Source organism: Brachyistius frenatus, unplaced genomic scaffold (assembly GCF_029030835.1).
Source record: "Brachyistius frenatus isolate BFR_SWC_R1_liver_20210118 unplaced genomic scaffold, ASM2903083v1 Contig_161, whole genome shotgun sequence".
Taxonomy (NCBI): Eukaryota; Metazoa; Chordata; class Actinopteri; family Embiotocidae; genus Brachyistius; species Brachyistius frenatus.
The window spans coordinates 769,435-789,711 of NW_027210760.1; the positions used below are offsets into that span (position 1 = coordinate 769,435).

General features: G+C 41.1%; 1 protein-coding gene across 3 annotated transcripts in view; it reads left to right on the forward strand.

Annotated features, from left to right (window-relative positions):
- LOC138631606 (cell adhesion molecule DSCAM-like) overlaps positions 1-20,277 on the forward strand; it is a 102,308-nt gene that overhangs the window by 65,600 nt on the left and 16,431 nt on the right. For all 3 annotated transcript variants that reach the window (XM_069716650.1, XM_069716648.1, XM_069716649.1), the window contains exons 4-18: positions 1,534-1,680; positions 2,879-3,157; positions 3,400-3,675; positions 4,048-4,344; positions 5,676-5,951; positions 7,174-7,452; positions 7,605-7,724; positions 8,647-8,826; positions 15,995-16,191; positions 16,813-16,909; positions 16,999-17,127; positions 17,381-17,548; positions 18,110-18,180; positions 18,876-19,119; positions 19,458-19,604. In XM_069716650.1, the coding sequence (XP_069572751.1) occupies positions 1,534-1,680; positions 2,879-3,157; positions 3,400-3,675; positions 4,048-4,344; positions 5,676-5,951; positions 7,174-7,452; positions 7,605-7,724; positions 8,647-8,826; positions 15,995-16,191; positions 16,813-16,909; positions 16,999-17,127; positions 17,381-17,548; positions 18,110-18,180; positions 18,876-19,119; positions 19,458-19,604 (2,907 nt within the window). The remainder of the gene's footprint in view (positions 1-1,533; positions 1,681-2,878; positions 3,158-3,399; positions 3,676-4,047; positions 4,345-5,675; positions 5,952-7,173; positions 7,453-7,604; positions 7,725-8,646; positions 8,827-15,994; positions 16,192-16,812; positions 16,910-16,998; positions 17,128-17,380; positions 17,549-18,109; positions 18,181-18,875; positions 19,120-19,457; positions 19,605-20,277) is intronic.

Below are 20,277 nucleotides of genomic sequence, written 5' to 3' on the forward strand. Positions count from 1 at the left end.
TATAGAGATAGGTTCATTGTCTGAAGCTTTGAGAAGATGTACTCCAGATTTAGTGCCGAAAGAGTGTTTTTGCACCTAAACTAGCATATTACACTTGACAAAGCGTCATTGAGATTTATTGTTGGGCTGTTGCAGATATAATCTTGAAGACAATGATCATATTTTGCACTTTTCACCTCTTCACGGTTTTGAGGCATGCACTCTGCAAGGACCTGTTACATCCATCTTAATCTGTGTTAAAACTGTCATGACTAGAATAAACAAGGGTAACTCAAAACACTCTTTCAAGTCTGCATTATGATATCTCTGGCAAAATCACATTTTATCTCTATCCAAGATAGGCTTGTCAATCATTGGTGACGTGAAATATCCTGGCAGGCACCAGCTACCGCACACATCACTCATAAACACTGACTACCTCTCACTACTTCCATGTGTTCACACAAATTAGCATTACATTAGAATGATATTAGCATATCCAACCTGTGCAGCCATGCCTTATCAAAGCACTCTGTGATCCCCTGCTCCCATGCACTTTAGTCTGGAGCAGAGAAGAGAGAGAGCCTGAGAGAGAGAGACACAGAGTTTCCCCCGAGAGAGACAGAAAGAAGAGAGCGATGAGCTACATGATAACGAGCTGTGTTACACTGCTACACAACACACATCCTTGTCACTGTGCCTCAGAGCTGTGCTGAGCTAAATTGGCTGCAGCAGATGTTTGGTGACTATAATCACACAGAGCTGCGTACCTAACTTGACTTGCAAATATTTGCTAAGGGACTTCAATATTGGGTGTTCTCTATTTCTTTCTTTTCAAATGTGTAAGGTACTTACAGTATTCCAGTGCATAAAAGATGATAAACACACCATGCTTTCTCATCCACAATTTATGACTCTTGATGAATAGTATTTGTGGCAAAATGCTAGCAATGTCTGGTGATGTAATCTGAAGGCAATTGATGCTTTGTTAGTACCTTTCATGTGCCACTCACAATGTTTCAGACATCACCAATTTGATTGTAGCAAAGCATGAAGAAATAATTACATTACTTCAAGTGTATGTTGGCATTTTTAAAATGACTAAAAATTAAATAATTGGTTGTGTGAGCACGATAGCAGGTCAAACCACAGTAATGTTTGTGTTTGGCCCATTTTTGTCATCAGAATGGGAATAGTGACAATTCTGTTGTATACAAGCAAATATTTGCACAACACATTAGTTGTTACACCAGACAATCAAGCATAGTGAGGACTTAAAGGGGACAAACAAATCATTAGGAAATCCTGCACTTTAAAGTCTTCATCCCACAGATGTTTTGTATTTTCCATAATGTGGACTACACAGTACTTATAGGTCACATAAAGATGACATATTTGTTACTGACTGGCCCTCAAGCAGTTGGAGTTAGTAAGGGTCACTGTAAGATGTTGCTTTTGTTTCATTGTTTCACTAAGACTTGTACCTTTTAGAATACCTTCATATGTCAATAATATGCAGTGACTAATATCCTCTATTTTTCAATTTGTTTCCAGTGTCACGGTTTCTCATCACATCCACGGGAGCCCTCTATATCCTGGATGTGCAAATGGAAGACGGGCTGTACAACTACAGGTGTATGACACGACATCGGTACACAGGAGAGACCCGACAGAGCAATAGCGCCCGCCTCATTGTCTCAGGTAAGAAGAGCAGTGGAATATCTGGTGTTGCAAAGATGCATCAACAGTGTCAACAGGGCTTGTTGCTAAATTAGAAACCAGCAAGCATCCCATCACATTCTTCCCTGTGGCTTTATTTATTTGTGCATGAAGTAAAGATTATTTCCTGTGTACCCGACAATAAACAACACAAGTAAACAGATTGATATGAAACATTAGAGGACACGAATTTGTTTTACAATCTCTGTATTCATACTAGTCAGTAAAACAATAATATCTGTGGAATACAGCATGTGTTTCATTGTTGATTTAGCCTGGTTTCAAAAACAGTGTGTACCTGGACCATATGAAAATAAATGTGTGGTTGGAAAAAAAAAACATGTAGTCATCTGAATAAAATGGAGAATGACAGAAAATAAACACTTGAATTAAAGAGGGGATGACATATGATAAAGGTCACCAAAATACTGCCAGTATGGGGCAGGGTTTTAGGAAAGATAATTCCCCTCCTTTTACTATTTAACTATTTAAAGGATACTCTGCTGATTTTACACATGACATCAGTTTACTGATTTACTACTTTGAACAGAAAGCCTGTCTTATATATGTTTGGCGCAGGGTTTGAAAGACGGACACATTTACCGTGCAGGCAGGGTTTTTTAACATACTACTATTTATATAATATATTACTGTATACAATATTTAAGATATACTGAGTTGTGTTATAGAAATGGTAGGATCTAGTTTGAAGCTTGAACATTACTCTAAAACTTTACTCTATTTCATTTATTTAAATATTGACTATCATTTGATTTTGCAATGGGTCTGTTTCCCAACTTGATTTGTGCAAAACTGCTGGACTATCTCTTTAATGTTGTGTTCATGCAGGGTATATTTGTGGGATATCCCACCAATGTCAGATGAAGTTCTTGAGTTTTAAAGGGACTTCTATGACTGTGTAGGGTCTGGGGATACACTGTCTGGCCATCAGGCACATTGAAACTCAGTGTAAAGAGCGTGTCTTTTTACCCAGTAAACCACCATGATAACTATGAAACATAAGAAACACACAATAGATGCTAATTATTCATTGGTCCAAAAAACAGTATTTTGGGGTAAATAAAAAAAAAAGCTTGAGAACTTGAGTTCTGACTCGAAAAATAATCAATCCCGCTGAACACCCCCCACACCTAACACCCACTCTCCCACCCACCTGCAGATCCCACCAACTCAGCGCCCCACATCCTGGACAGCTTTGAGCGTCGTGAGGTGATGGGCTCCCATCGAGTGGAGCTGCCCTGCAAAGCCTCCGGACATCCTGCACCAAAATACCGCTGGCTAAAGGATAACCGGCCACTTGAGCCTGACACACGCTTCAGACAGAGTTTGACAGGTCTGCTCATAGAGAGAGCCCAGCCCAGTGACACAGGGACGTATGTGTGTGAGGTGTGGAACAGCTATGGCAATGCAGAGGTGGTTGGCAGGCTGCAGGTAAAAGGTCAGTACCCATGGGCTGATGGTAAGGGACCGGTTTCATTAGTGGTATAATGAGTCAAAACATGGGAAAGCTGGGAAGCTGTAGAAGCTGCCTCTGATTTTTTAGGTGCTCCATGTAGCATTTTTAACATTTCACTGGCTACTGAGATATATTCTTCCCTAAACTCCAGAAAACAAATAAAAACAAATAATCTGATCTTTTGTTAAAAGCATGCACTGAACTATAACCTTTTTAACCTACAGAGCCCCTGAAGGTCGTAGTGAGTCCACGGAAGGTGAAGGGCAGCGTGGGAAGCCAAGTTTCACTGTCCTGCAGTGTAACTGGCTCTGAGGAGTACCAGTTGTCCTGGTACCGTAACGGAGAGCTCATCTACCCAAGTAACAGTGTCCGCATGACAGGCCAAAACAGGGAGAACCTAGTCATGGCTGGTATGGCCAAGAGTGATGGAGGAGCCTATCAGTGCTTCGCTAGACACGGGAAGATGTCTGCCCAGGACTTTGTTCAAGTCATACTGGAAGGTCAGATTTCACAGTGACATTTGTGGATAGGAGCAGTTATCATAGTGTTGAATATCTGATTTGGCAAATCCAGTATATTTTTTTCGTGTGCAGAGGTATTTGTGTCTATTAGATAAAAAAAAAAAAAAAACCTTTCATTTTGTTACATGAGTTGTTGCTCTGATGTTTTGGAGTCAGACAAAAGATCTGTATAAATCTGACTCTGCTTGTTATGCAGCAGATATGCTTGTGTTACAGTAAATATGCAAATTTGTCTGGATTTTGAAGATATGCTTATTAAAAAGGCTTCAGATATAGTTTTCTAATCATCCTATCTGAGTGTGATTAGTACAGAATAATATACTTTATACAAATTCTCCTTCCTCTGTTCAGATGGCACCCCCAAGATTCTGGCTTCATTTAGCGAGAAGGTTTACAACATCAACGAATTTGTGTCACTGTCGTGCATGGTGAAGGGCACACCAGAGCCTCGAGTAACGTGGACTCTGGATGACGAGCCTGTGGTACGGGACAGTCGCCACCGCATCTCCCACTACACCAATGCTGAAGGCCACGTGGTCAGCCACCTTAACATCAGCCAGACCCAGGTCCCTGATGGAGGGGTGTACCGCTGCATCTGCAACAACTCGGCTGGGACAGTTTCCTACCAGGCGCGAATAAACGTAAGAGGTGCTTGTCAGATCAACTCTTCCAACACACCATCACATATACACATCAACATGTCCTTGAGTTATTCTGTTTTGATACAATTTGAATTGGCTACATTTAAAGTGCCTAGATGTGCAGATGTTGAAAGAATGCCTGACTAAGTTTGTTCAGAAAATTATATTTTTTGTCATCAGATGTGTCGCTGGTTTCTGATAGATTAGAGCAGATCCTCCAGTAGTGGCATCTCATATCATCAGTCACTGGTGTCAACATTTACTTTTCTAATGCCCTCCTTTCTACCAAACACCTGCATATAGCTTTTTACTGGGACACCATTAGGGTGATTTACTGTTAGCACCAGTGTTTGACGATAGTGTTATGTGCTCTCTATAGGGACATGGTTGGCTGGATTGCTTTTGTCATATAGCGGTAATACTGGGGTACTTAAGCTTTCTGTGCTTGATGCAAAGCCATTAGTATTTCACTATTGCAGAGAGGGAATGGTACTTTCTGTACATTGATTGGTTTAATTTGATTGTGTTCATTCTTGCATGTTGCAAGGCTAAATAGGGCAATCCTCAAGCCCTTAAGCGATGGTCCATGGAAGCCAGATGCAGCCGAGTAATGAAGATAAATCTCCACAGGTGCCATTGTGGAGAAAGTGTAACGATTGTTTCTCACATCGTTGGCACCTTAATCGTGCTAAAGAGAGTAGCAACCCAGGATATGCTTGTGCTCAAAGTACACTACAGAGCCTAGTTCAGCTGTCTTCTCCAGTGCTTTAAAGAGAAGCTCAAGAGTCCATCTCCCTGCTAGACAGAGCTATGGAAGCCCGTTGGTTATTCTGTTGGTTTTCCACAAGTGTGTGCAAAAGCTGGCAACATGAGTAATGGCTTTGATAATAGCTTCATGAGTGGAGAAAGGGAACATTCTACTCTAATGCTTGTCAGAGGCAATCACAGCTGGCACCAAAGAGGTGGGAGCAAAAGGTAGTATTCAATACATCTCAAACTGAAGGGTACATGAGTCCCTGGCTCTGACAAGGCAAAAAGCTCATTTGAAAAGGAATACAGAGCAGAGTGGGTCCACTGGTGATGATTCTGAGCCTGATTTCCTTTTTCAAGTTTCATTGACACCCTTCATTAAGGTACCACGAGGCAACTTAATCAGGCAGTCTGAAACCCCTGATCAAATGTTGGTAATGTTTTCATTTCTAGCTGTCAGAATGCATCATTCTATGTAAACTTTGTGGTGTCTTGAAAACACAAAGAACACAGCAGAGCTATCTTTTACTCCACCCCCCTGCCTCAAAATCATTTTAAGAGAGTTGTCTCTCCAATGTGTCCTTCAAGGGCCTGCCAGCATCAGACCAATGAAAAACCTTACTGCCATCGCTGGGCGGGACATGTACATCCACTGCCGTGTCATTGGCTACCCCTACTACTCCATCAAGTGGTACAAGGACTCTAATTTGCTGCCATACAACCACCGGCAGCGGGCCTTCGAGAACAACGGCACCCTGAAGCTGTTTGATGTGCAGAAGGATGTGGATGAAGGAGAATATACATGTAATGTGCTGGTACAACCACAGCTGTCCACACACCAGAGTGTCTATGTTACTGTGAAAGGTAAGAACCTCAGTCTCGTCTGGCTTTAGTCCTACAGCAAATGACCAAACATTGGACAGTTTCCCCAAACCTACTCCATCATCATTATTCTTGACCTGTAGTGTCAAGTAAGACGCTAAGGCTATTTATTTGAGATGTGCATACTTTCTATGTTGTAGCCCAGGATTGCTGAGTAAATTCACAGGTACTCCATCATTAATCTCTCAGTCTGTGAATTTAAAAAGTGAGTCACTTCATCATTCTGAACACTGACACTGTTGTGTCTTTCCATCTGATGTGCATGTTGGTACATCACATTAAAAAGTTACATTAAAGCATCAGCATAAAATCTATCTTTCCTTGTTGCAACAATCACTGATATGCAGAGAGATATTAGGATATGACAACTTGTAGAAAAGAAAAAGCACTTGCATCACAGATAGCAAAGCACCACCTCTATCGCTCCGGCCAGTTTATCTTGAGCTCATCTCAGTATGCAGCGGCATTGAGCAGAGCCAGATGATGATAACCTCAGATGGCTCTCTTTCTTCAATGACGCTGCATAATTTGAAATGTCGGATGGGCAAATTTGCCCCCCCCCCCCCTCTCCCCTATCTGGCGAGTCTTGACGTGCTAACGAGTGTGCGAGGGGAAATCACAGAGCGTAGACAAAGCTACGCCACTATTCCGCCTCGGCTAATTTGCCTCTCAGCTGCTTAGCATTCCACTGCTGCGGAGAGGGAATCCCCAGGAGCCTATTATGCCTATTTTGTTGTGAATTAAATAAGCGCTGAAGTGCTGCTTATTCCAATGTTATTTTAAATCATTAATTTTCCAAAGCATCTGGTTCTCACGATGACTACAGAGTCCCCAGAGAGCAAACGCGAGTGAAAGCGCATGTTATATGCATGTTGTTAGAGAGAGAATTCAGCAGCTCAACATGGGGAGAAGTAGGCTAATAAATTATAACTTGCAATCCTGCAAAATCGCAGCATAATGTTTTGACATGGACAACAAGGTAATAAAGGGTGAATTGGGACTAATGAGTTGCTTTTAGAGTGCTTTGTAAAGTAGCTCTGCCATGACATTTATGGTATAAACCTGTTTTCTGTTAGTGTGCACACGAGCGGTGAATAATTTTAAACAGCATTTGCTGAATTAAACCTAGATTATAGACATGTAACCCACAGGCCGGAGGCAATAATACCTGAAGGGAAAACTAATTTGCATGTCACTTCCACAGTCCCACCAACGATCCATCCATTTGAGTTTCCCCGGTTTTCAATCGGCCAGCGAGTGTTCATCCCGTGCGTGGTTATGTCCGGAGACCAACCCGTCTTCATTACCTGGCAGAAGGATGGGCGGCCAATCCCAGTCAGCCTGGGTGTCACCATAGACAACATAGACTTCACCAGTTCCCTGCGTATCTCCAATCTCACGCTGATGCACAACGGCAACTACACTTGCATCGCACGAAACCAGGCTGCCGCCGTGGAACACCAGAGCCAGCTCATTGTCCGAGGTGAGGAAGAGGGAGATAGGTGAGAGAGGCCCGTGTGGAGGTTATGAGAAGAAGAAGTTTAAAGCAGTGGGAAAGGGGGGACATATACTTGAATTCTTGATTTGATATTTGATAGGTGACAAAGCCTAATCTAAAGGCTACTTTATTTGCAGTTCCTCCCAAATTTGTGGTGCAACCAAAGGACCAGGACGGCATCTATGGAAAAGCAGTGATACTAAACTGCTCAGCTGAAGGCTATCCTGTTCCTACCATCCAGTGGGAGTACTCGAAAGGTAAACAAACATGTTACATACAACGTTGGACATAAGTGTCCCTCTAAGGTTTAGTGAAACAGGATCTCAAACGCTTGTTTTTTTATCCTACAGCAAGCTTTTTCTCTATGATACATTATAATAATTATAGAAGCCAGCACGACAAACATAATGTCCACAGCCTTGAGTAGGAACACAGCACAGTGAGATTAAAAGCAGCCAAAGTTCAAGGAAAAGCTTTTTATGTGTTGGGAAGTAGGAAACAGGTATAAAATCATGTGACTTTAAAACTTCAATTATCCCATCCTGGCTGGACACAACAGCAATGTTTGTTTAATATATACATTGCATTTATAAGTATCAGTTATGATACTCTTTATTGAGTTAGGGTCACAGCATGTTTCAGTGCAAAGCTTAGATGCAGGTTTTCTGGTATTCAATGAAATGCCAACAATATTAATATGGTTTTGATAATGAACCTCGTACGTATGAACCTCGTACGTATTTACTGTTTACCTATTAGCCGTGGGGCAAGATGACTTATTACATTTTGCGATTTAAGGAAATATGGAATATATGCAGAATTTAAAAAAAAAAAATCCTTTACAAAACATCTATTTACTCCTTAACCCAACTTGAAGACTAATATAACTGATTTCCATTATTTTTTTAAAAGGTCCACATTATTTTGACAAGCATATAATATTTGAGCTCGGCCTCATTCCATTGCTTTTCTTCTTTTTTTCCACACTAATCTTAGACCAGCTTTTTCAGGTGTGCTGGCAAGGTCATAGAAAACTGATGTAGTGTTTGAATTTCCGTAAGTGGGCTAGAGTTAGATTTCACTGCTGGAAGCCCTTCTGTGATGGGTGAGAACAATATTAACTGGCTCGTTCATGTTGTCTTATACAGTATGTTGGTCTAACCCTGTTTTCTTGAACAGGTGCCGGTGTCCCGCAGTTCAGACCCATCGCCCTCAACTCAGGCTTTCGAATTGAGGTGCTGGTCAATGGCTCTCTGCTCATTAAGCACGTGCTTGAAGAAGACAGTGGCTTCTACCTGTGTCGAGTTAGCAACGATGTTGGGGCAGATGTCAGCAAGTCCATGTATCTCAATGTGAAAAGTAAGTCTCATGGAAAAACACCACCTACACCACCTAAAGTCAAATTTAATATGACATTATTTTCATGCCCTGGCTGTTTTTGCTAAGGGCTGCTGGTTACATTAAAATAAAAAGTTAACGTTAAAGCAAAAGGTTAGGTGAGTTGAACTGGAGTAGACATTGTCTGTGGCAGTCAGGGCCACCAGCAAGATGCCGTCGTGATGCTCGCTCTGTGCTTTCTGCATCAGTGAATTCCATGAAAGCCACCACGACATCTCTTGGAGAAAGTACAGCATTTATCTGCTTAGTGGCCAAGGACTTAGCTCCCCTCTATTAAGTCCTGAATTCTGCATGTAGGAAGGAGCTGCCATGTGGAAAAGAGGGCTAAAGAATGCAGGAAAGGAGGTTGTAGGAGAAATAGGTTATCCACCTCCATTCTTCTGCATGCTTTCTATGTCTGTCGGGTCCGTCCTCTCTCTAGACTCTAGTCCTCCCATTTCTGTATTGCAGGTTTATCCTACCTATGCGTCTGAAAAACGTTTTATATGTATTACAAAACCCTATTTGCAGTCTGAATGTCTCTGTCCTTGTTTTCTTCGTTCAGACTGCCATGTTCTAATATTATCAATTGGAGATCATGACCATGATCATTATTTGATTGCTAAAGGAATGTATTTAAGATATGCATGTCCTGTACCAACAGTCATGACATATGTAGTACAGAAATAAGGAACGGAAATGTAGAAAATGTAATTTCCTTTGCTAAGTTGCTTATAGTTCATGCAAGAAAGTCCTCAGACATTTCAATGGTTTTGTATTCATACACTTTTAACAGGAATACTTTTAATCAAAAACATTTAATCAATCTTGAGAGTAATACATGATTTAATCCACTATCTCATCTAAGGAGAGATGCTGGAAGCTGTCTACAGCAATGGACGAAATGTTTTTTAAGAGCATGTACTTTCTTTGAGGTGCAAAGAACCACCTTACAAATAATGTATATATCTGAACTGTAAAAAAAAAAAAAAAAATACAGTTCTTTCAGCTGTAGCTCATGTATGTGATTGTGGATTTGCATGTGTGTCCACAGTGTGTGAGCTGCAGCTGCTCTATTGTGACTGGGTGTTGATTTTGATCAGTCACTGCAAGATGAGGCTTATGCCTCTGTAGCTCTTATCAGGCCAGAGCAGAGTACTCCCTGCTGAGTGTCTCACTGTCTGCCAGCCGCAGCCAAATAGGCTACAACTCCTTCATGACCCCTTCTGTCTGACTGCAGACTGTCACGCTCCCTCACAGACCAGCTTCCATGCGCAGAGACACAGAAGCAGCAGCTCTTAGTACATCCCCTAATGTCTTTCAAGTGATATTTACAATTAAGTATCTTTTTTTTAAGATATCTCTTTGAAGTATTTTCTTTTGAAACACAAAATTCTCCGTAATCTCAAAGTTAGTAAAAATCTGGGCCTTCAACTAGAACATAATGTTTCCATCTTTTGCCATGTGAAAGAGAGGGCTTTTGCCATTTGAAAAGCTGGCTTCTCTAATGCATTTTGTTCATTTATGTACATACAAAGAAATCAGTGAAAGTGTAAGTTGAATTCTCCTTACTCAATTATTCTTGGCCCTTTTTGTTTTGCAAAATCTTAAAGCTCATCATTTATAGTCTGTAGGCCAACCCAAATATAAATTTCTTGTAAAATCAACATATAATACCAAAAACAACAATAATATTAACCTTTATTTTTTTTAGCACTTTTGAAAACAAAATTACCAAGTGCTTCTGCATTAATTAGGCAGAATTTTACATCAACTGCATTATTGATGACATGACAGAAATGCCCTAAAGAAATGTGAAAACACACAGCAAGATCTGAGTTTTCATATGACAGATTACTACCTGAGCCAGGCGCACACAAAAACAAAAGCCTGAGCTATCTTGCTTTTGTTGTGGTAGTTTTACTATCCTGAGTAACTCGTATCTCCCCTTTGTGTGCATGTATGTGTGTGTGTGTGTGTGTGTGTGTGTGTGTGTGTGTGTGTGTGTGTGTGTGTGTGTGTGTGTGTGTGTGTGTGTGTGTGTGTGTGTGTGTGTGTGTGTGTGTGTGTGTGTGTGTGTGTGTGTGTGTGTGTGTGTGTCAGTGGGAAGACAACAAGCTCATTACCTTCAAATCTTCTCCTTGTGCTTTACAGGTACAGTGCAGTGTACTATAACATCCGGGGCTGTGTTGTTCTGTACACTGTGTTGTTTTCTGTTGTTTATTCAGGCCATTCTGCACTACTTGAGCAGTGACGGCTACCTAAGAGGCTTAGGAGCCAATTAGGGAGGCACGCAAGCTGAAGTAATCACGTGATAGATAGTATGATCTTTGCTGTTTATTATTGGCTGTCTGGATGTGGTTGATGAATCAGTAAACAAACAGAGATCAATAGATGCAATCAGAAGCTCTGAGCTGTATAGTGTCGCTACAAGCATGGTGAAGATGCTATCAGGTCATATATTTGACACAGGTGAGCAAACAACCTCATAACACACACACAAAGACATGCATTTCACACAAAGGACTGCACACTTTAATGCAAAGACATAATGTAAAGGCACAGATACAGTCCAGCACCGTGCAGCCATTACAAAAGAATAATGGGGCAGGCAGCTAATGCAGTGCTTTAGATAGATCCCACTCCACCAGGCTATTGTAGTAGACTCCCCGGGAAATGAATTGCAGCTATTGTGATGTCCTAGCTTGGCACTTTCATTGTTATGAGTGTCTGTGCATAGGCTAATGTCTTGTCATAATACACCATGCATCATCTAGCATGAACACCACCACTACACTAACAGCCAGTGGAAACGGATTGCACTCTCTGCACCACAATTAAGCTGTGAATGTGTTCACATGCACTTGCATTTATGTTTATTTTTTTCTTTCATAAAGCTCCTTATTCGACTAGTAATTTGGTTTTGGTCTGCCTTGATACTGGTTGCAGGTGGGAGCTTGAACAAATCATTTTTGTGCAATTTCCAGTCAAGCATCTCTACCTCCAAAACAGACGCAATTCAGTCAATTCATTACCAAGCCACAGTGGATGCTATCAGAGTCAGTCAACAACCACTCAATGTTTATCAGGGCCAATTAAGACCAATCAAGCCTATTAGACATCATAATGTCTGCAGACACCGTGATGAGGGCAGAACACATAATGAGGCTTCACTGAAGAGCAGTGCTAAATGGTCTTGTGGTCACTGAGCAGTCACCCAACCACAATGTCCTTCAGACAAACATGAGGCAGTCCCCTCTCCTTATGATCTCTATTTTTTTTCATCTTATTTAATTCACTTCTCTACGTTTAGCCCACCTCTGCTCAGAGGCTCGCAAAGTCTGCAGGCGTTTATTTGGTATCATGCTTCATGTCCAGGGCAATTGTGCAGCTAAGGGAATTATTTCAGTACATTGCAGGCGGCCAGTGAACCAGTCATCTTTGTGCTCTCATCATAGCGCTCTTCCCTTCCCCCCACACCCCCAACCAATGCCTTTTCTTCCCCAGCGCCCACTTACAGTGTGTCCTCAGGGCAAGTAGCTAGATGCATCCCAGCTCGTGTTCTCTTGTCTGGCCCTCATGGCCTCACTGAGCCGGGGTGCCCTGTGGCTCTCACCGGCCTACCAGGCAGTCCATGTGGAATGTAGTCTAGCATCTCAGTGCTCTCAGCATGGGTGACACTCCGATGAAGCCGAGTTGGCTTCATTGGAGTATATGTATGAAGGAGAAGCTAGCACACCCAAAGTTTTCTTTTTAATTTAAGAGCTTCACTTTTTAAAAACATGACAACTTCTTGTAGAAAAAAAGTTATTTGGTAAAGCGTAAGAACACAGTTAATAAAAAGACCACTGATGCATAAGAGATAATATGTTTAGCATTATTAGCAACAGCAGTGGTCTATTTATAATGGCTAAATGGAAAAACTGCCCGCTGATCAGTCTATCAAAAAAATAGCATCCCTAGAGAGACTCATACTTTATCAAAAAAAAAAAATCCAGGGAAAAGGACATCACATTCATTATTCCAGTTTGAATAAAAAATGATCTCTGATAAGTGCAGTTCAAACAGTAGAGCCCACATAGCAACATTAATGCCATCACTAATTCAGCTAATGAGAAAATCAAAGATTTTCTAAAAACTAAAAAGAAACTAAAAAATATATATATTTTTGCAAAATGTGAAACCTCTAAAGTGGAACTTAATCTTTCAGTCTCTTTTGTTGATAATAACAATGGATCCAATGCAAATGATGATGAAATAAATTAAATCTCTTTTCATCACCTCTCACATCACACTGAACCTCTGAGATGGTCTTACTGTTGTCTTTGAACACAGATAAATACCCCACACTGAAGTAACCATTCACTTAGCCACTTATTATAATATAATAATAATAATATGTCATTATTATTGTCCTGACCACCATTTGGCTAATTCCATTTTTTACATCACTCACACCACCAGTTAAAGACGGTATAACATTTTATTTTTCATTTATTGCCTGTATTGCAACATTCAGGGTGTGATTGTGTAGTCACCATCATACTCATGTGGAAATCAATGGCCAGCCCATGTTCTATTTCTGGTTACCAGAAATATCCCCTTTTTTAAGAGTAGAGAGAGCGAGAGAGAGAGAGAGAGAGAGAGAGAGAGAGAGAGAGAGAGAGAGAGAGAGAGAGAGAGAGAGGGAGGAGAGAGGCGAGATGGGGAGAAGAGAGGAGAGCCTGTCCGATGCTGGTTGGCATGGTAACCTGGCCAGGTGAAAGGGAGCCTGGGAGAAGGGGGGGGGGGGTCTTTTGTCTCAGGGGAGTAGCCTATCAGCAGCCAGCATATCCCCCACAATCCCCTGCAGGCTTAAGCGTATCATCACTGCCCTCTGGGTTGCTGTGGAGGAACAGAGCTCTCCTCACCTCCACATAAAAGACATATTGTATTGCGCAGTAAACATACACTATATGTTCTGGCATTTTCTTCCTCCATTTTCCAAAAGCTCTAATGTAGATGTTTTCCTCTCTTTATAAGCTACACTTCACATCTTATCGGCATCCAAAAGGGACCAGTACATGATTGGTTTTCTTTGTGTTCTGTATGTTTTTAAATGACAGTCAGCTCTATTTAGTCATCAATTTCTAAATATCACTGTCTTATCAAGTGTATGCACATTCAGGCTTTTCCATATATTTGCATATACTGTACATGAATTACTGATAAAACAGTGAGATTCAACTGGACAAATAAGCAATATCAATGATAAGAGAAAGTCAACATGTCAGTAAGATTTAAGATGAAATCCTGTGTGTTTGCTGTGTATGTTATGGTTAAGGCTGAATGAGATATCAGTGAAGCTGATATACTGTACATATACATATATACCCTTTTTCCCTCCATCTCACCTCTCTTTCTCTTTCTGTCCCTCCCTTTTCACTTTCCCTGTTGCTAGTATCTGTTATGTTAAAGAAATACATCAAGACAACAATTACTGCACCACAAAGTGTGCCTGAGGCGGGCTCAGCTTGGCTGCTTGCACGCATGTGCAACAATATAGACACACAAATTGCATGTGCCTCATCAACACAGCCCTCTTCAGCCTTCAGCACCATATGCGCCAAAACTCTACCACCGATGCAACTACAAAAAAACAACCTTGACTTCAACATTGTATTCATCATGCTCATCATACCAACGACACTGGTCGCTGATTGGTCTGCCCCTCAGAGTGGCTGAGCAAACTTCAGTCTGAACAGCGTTTCTAGACTGTAGTCACAGTCACAGAAAGCTAAAGCTCTGAGCATTAATCTAGTAGAGCCAGGCTATCTTAAATGTATTTTCCCTCCAAATGCTGGATGCTATCTCAATTTCTTCACCATCCCTGCTTTTTGTTGCCCTCACAAAATCCCACTCTGCCAGGGGTGTCAACAACACCGCCCGGTGCCCCCTCTGAGCCACTTACACAGCAAAATGAAAGTAGCTGTGCTCTAAAATGATAACGTTTACATAAAGTCCGAGCAGTTATTTCTTTCCCCTCACTTTTCCAAATGTGTCCCACAAAAAATTCATACTTGTCATGCAAAATAAATCAGCGTTCTTTTCCACAGCCAAGCCCCAAATGGCTTCGGAGTGAATAAGAGATGAGGCTTAAATGTTTGCAACCTCTTGCCTGACACTTCCCATCACATCAGCCGAGTCACGCTTTGTGTGTGTAGGAGACAGAAAATAAGAGCAAGCACACATGTTTGTGTGCATGCATGAGCTTGTGTGTGTGTGTGTGGGGGGGGAGGGGGGTGAGACTGTGTGTGAGCATCTAGGAGTAGAGGGTTGTTATGCACTCTGCTGTGGGTGTAATGAGCCATGTATGTCGTTAGTGTGCGTTTAGTGTGGAGTCTTCAGAGTGTTGTTAGAGCATCACTGTACCATTTAGGACCCTCTGATATAAGACACACACCAGGGCTGCACGTTGCCTTCAACACAACATTAAAGAGACACTTGGTTACAGTGCATTAACATTAGATATGACACTTAGGAGGCTTAATATTAGCTTTTTTTTCTTTACTTTCACGATAATAAATTGTTAAAATTTGGAAACTGTCAACTTTTTGCATTAAGATTTGATAAATATTTTCTACTTAGCAGGAAACTTGGTGCCCAGTCAGATGACACAGCCCGAGAATAAAACCAGCATTGATTTTTGAGTTCAATTGTTTAGCAAAATGAAACAAAGGTTAAACAATAGTACAATAATACGCAAGGAGGTCTCGTGTTTTCAATATTAGATATATGAATACAACATTATAAGTAATTATGATTATGAGTGTACCTATGGAAATATACAAGAGAATCAGTAAATGTGGTTATTATATAATGAATTATGACATCAACAGCATTTTATTGGTCTTCATGTCTGTTTCACTGTAGAAATTCTTATCTCAAAATGTCATTTTTCAAATCCTGCATGTATTTCATGATATTTTCCCCAATAAGACTTTTATTCAATGTCCCTGTTAGTGACAGTGCAGTTAACACTGTTCCCTGGCTCTTTGCTAGTGCTCTCTCTTTGAACAATGTAGTTCATATGACTCAACTCATATGAAGTACTAATATTATCTGTGAAAAGATTCTTATTAATCTTGTCTTCACCTTATTTTCCCACCAGTCCCAGCCATGATCACATCCTACCCGAACACTACGTTGGCCACACAGGGTGAAGAGAAGAAGATGAGCTGCACGGCTCATGGTGAGAAACCCATCATGGTACGCTGGGAGAAGGAGGAACGCATCATCAACCCTGAGACCAGCCGCTACGTGGTTTCTGTCGAGGAGTTGGGCGATGAAGTCGTCTCCAACCTTCAGGTAGGAGGCTGTGCTTGAAAAGTGTACAGTTTGAGACCCAACACTGGATTGGTAATTTTCAATATATGATGTCACAACATGCTCAAAAAAATTCCTTAGAGGTCCATTATAGTACGAATCTGGTATTCGTGAACAAACTGTATCTAAAAATTAACAAAGTGCACAATGTTCCCAAAGTGGGAGTCCAGATTACGTATCAGTGGATGCCAAGATGAATTTGAAGGGTCACCAAATAATTTAAGGGATTAGAAAAGTTGTGTTTATCTTTTGTGACTTTTTCTGAAATACCATAAACTTTCACTTTCTCTTGTCTTTAAAAATCCTTCTTTTAAAACAGTCCGAGGGAAAAATCCCCTCTTATACTCATGTTTCCTGTCTACAGTTATGCCATAAACTGGATTCAAGTGGTCACAAGTCAAAAAGATTGAGGACCGTTGTTCTAAAATTTATGTCTCCCACTCTGTCAAGACTACCATGAATAGGCAACACCTCTTCCAACTATAAAGATTACAATGATCACACAATTACTGTATGAGTATCAATAAAAGAACAATTAGCAGTTATCTGAATATTGTCGTTTACATCAGCTCATTGCTAACACCATCCCTGTGCATCCACCAGATCATGCCCACAGTGAGGGAGGACTCTGGCTTTTTCTCCTGCCACGCGATCAACTCCTTTGGGGAAGACAGAGGGATCATACAGCTCACAGTACAAGGTATAACTGCACCTAACAAACCTAGAAATGTAATGTTAGGTTTATCCATGCTAAAGTAATAATATACTGATCAACTTTGTGCTTTGTAGAGCCCCCAGACCCTCCTGAGGTGGAGATCAGAGAAGTGAAAGATAGAACAATTGCACTGCGCTGGACTATGGGTTTCGATGGCAACAGTCCAATCACAGGCTTTGATATTGAGAGCAAGAACAAATCAGGTACGGAAAATATTATTTAGATCCATAATCAGATGTATGATTGCAGTTTATCACACTGAACACTAGTTATTTCATATAGTGCTGGTTAAAACTTGTAAGCCTTGTAGCAGTAGTGCACTTTGGGGACATGAATTATCGCTCCATTCACTTACTCTCAGCACTATAATTTTATGCAGCCTGTCCTGATGCACTTAGCTGGATTGACCTGTCCCTCTTCGGTAACCCCAATAAACCTTGGCCTCTCCCCTCCCAGCCTCTTGGGATACTGCACAAAAGACCAAAGATGTCTCACCTCAGCTCAATCAGGCCACCATCATTGACCTGCACCCCTCCTCAACCTACAACATACGCATGTTTGCCAAGAACTTAATTGGCAAAAGCGAAGCCAGCAACGAGCTCACCATCACCACTGATGAAGCTGGTAAGAATGACTGTGGATGACGTTTTCTTTCTCTGCCACCCACAAACACGTTTGCAGTCAGTGCTGTTTTCTGTACAAAACTAAATCATGCACATGTTATAGAGTATATAGATAATGTGTAGTTATAGTGACAAAAAAAAAATCTAATTTGTGGAACTATGAGAAAGAAAACAATCGGAGTTGATTGCAAGGGTCAAATTGAAGACGAGGCAACATTCGGTGAAGGGCTAACCAAGTCATTTCATTAACAGCCTAGTGACATCAGCCCATTGTTTCTATTGCATTATTGAACACACACTGACCCCACAGTAAAGGCAAAACTTTTCAATTAGCAGCGTCAGTAGTAAATGTCACACCACTGTCAATAGACTGAGGCTGGACCCCATTTTCAAGTTACCCCCGTATTCCTTCATCTCCTCTCCCCGCCAGCCTCCACAGAGCACTGCTCCTCACCCTCAGCAGCCATCACACTTGTCCACAGGCTCACTCGTTCTGAACTTTAACACAGTTGTTGGATGTGTACAGTTTTACAAGAATTACATGTTGATGATCTGATCTTAGCTCCCGATGGACCACCTCAGGATGTGCAGCTGGAAGCCTTCTCCTCTCAGAGCATCCGAGTTATGTGGAGAGTAAGTTGATCTGACTCTGTGTGTTTCCATGAAGTGATTGTGTACAGTAACAGTATCCGAACAGATACAGTTAACGACGACAGAGGTTAAGTACTGTCGCTGCTGCTTCAAATCTCCGTAGTCAATCAGTACTGTTCTCTGATTTATTTCTGAAAACAGTACTAGTGTTTGAAGTAAACATTTAACCTGCTGCTGCTGCTGCTGCTCAGCAGTGAGCAATGAAGTTGTGCCGGTCAGTTGTCTGTTTTCTAAATAAACAAAGGTGTTCAAAGAATGCTGTATTAGAGTATTTGTAGGCATTATCTGTCTTGTCCTCTCTTCTCCTGTGGTTTAAATGGGTGTCATCATTAATTTTTCATTAGTACAGTACCACAGAATTCCTTTACGTTCAGCGTTTTCAAGAATACATTTGCAGTACAATCTATGGGGTACCATGCATTCTGTAACTAGGCCATATTGACCAGTCAGATCTGGGTACATCCAGTATTTATATACATCGATACATTGGATGTATTTTGGTATGTGGAGTGCTCCCCATATGATTTAATTTATGTCATTTATAGCATTCCCTCTTAAGGAAGGTGTAGAGTATATAGAAGCATGTTTTAATTTATCTTATAAAGTACAACTTAAATAAAAAAGACCATGACATTCATCCCAATTGTATGAAATAATCCCTGTCATTTCTGTGCCAGGCACCCAAGAAGCACCTCCAGAATGGGGCCATTAGAGGCTATCAGGTGGGCTACAGGGAGTACAGCTCTGGTGGAAACTACCAGTTCAGTGTGATCAGTGTGGAGACCACCGGGGACAATGCAGAAAACCTAGTGTTGGACAACCTGAAGAAGTTCACCCAGTATGGAGTCGTGGTGCAAGCCAGTAACAGCGCTGGTACAGGGCCGTCTTCCACAGAAGTGGCTGCTACCACACTGGAGGACGGTAAGAGAGGAGGGAGACAAGGGTTCATTATTTTCTTTTTGTGAAGTTGTGGTGTCAACTTTGAAAGCTGAATAAAAGCACAGAATGTTCTGAACACAACAAAACATGAGAAACATAACATATTACTTGATCTTTTTATGTCACATCACTAGAACAATTTGAAAAAGAACACAACTGTGAACATTTTTTGAGGCAGAGAGCATGGTTTCATGTGAGACATTTTTGAGGGAATATCACAACCTAGTGGAGACCAGACAGTACTGCCATGTGTTGTTGCTCCCTTAGTGTCTTCTGAGTCCACTGTTTTCATAGTTTGTCTCCTGACTCTTCACCCTCAGTGCCCAGTCGTCCTCCAGAGAACGTCCAGGCCACAGCCACATCTCCAGAGGTCATCTCTCTGTCCTGGCTGACCCCTCCCAAAGATGCTCTGAATGGCAACCTGCTGGGCTTCAGGGTTATCTATTGGGCCAACCTACCTGATGGAGGTACACGGTCATACCTGAATTCACATTGGTACACATTTTACAAAAGTAGGTAAACGTGACGTGCTTCAAAGAGATCTCCACTTTTTCATGAATATATTTAGGATAGACTTGAAAGCTACTTGAACTTAGATAGACATAACACTTTCATCCCCCAGGTGCTTGTGATCTGCTTGAATAAGAGTTTACACAGACAGGACCAATCAGAGCAGAGATTGATCACTGTGCCCATAAAAGAGGCACACTATCTATATGGAGATAGACAAAGTAGGGGAAAAAAACACAATGTACAAGATCATATTGTAATGTATTACAGATTTAGTAAAATGTGGTAAAATATGTGGCATAACATAACCAAAAAAGAAAAACATAATAATTGAAACTACTACATAGACACTTTCAGCAGGTAGAAAGAGTAAATAATAATAATAATGGCAATCTATTACATGCCCAAAATGGTTTTAATGTCAGTGGTAGTCCTTATTTTCTTAATAATACATGTAGAAAACCACTGCAGATCCCCAAAGAGTAGACTTGACAGAACAGTTTATCCTGGTGTTTCTATATACATTAAATCATTTTGATGACATCCTGGCTGAGGTGTTGCTTTGATTTAAATTAGTATTTATTCATACAATATCTGACGCTTACGGGTAAGTTGTAGCTTATGTTGCAG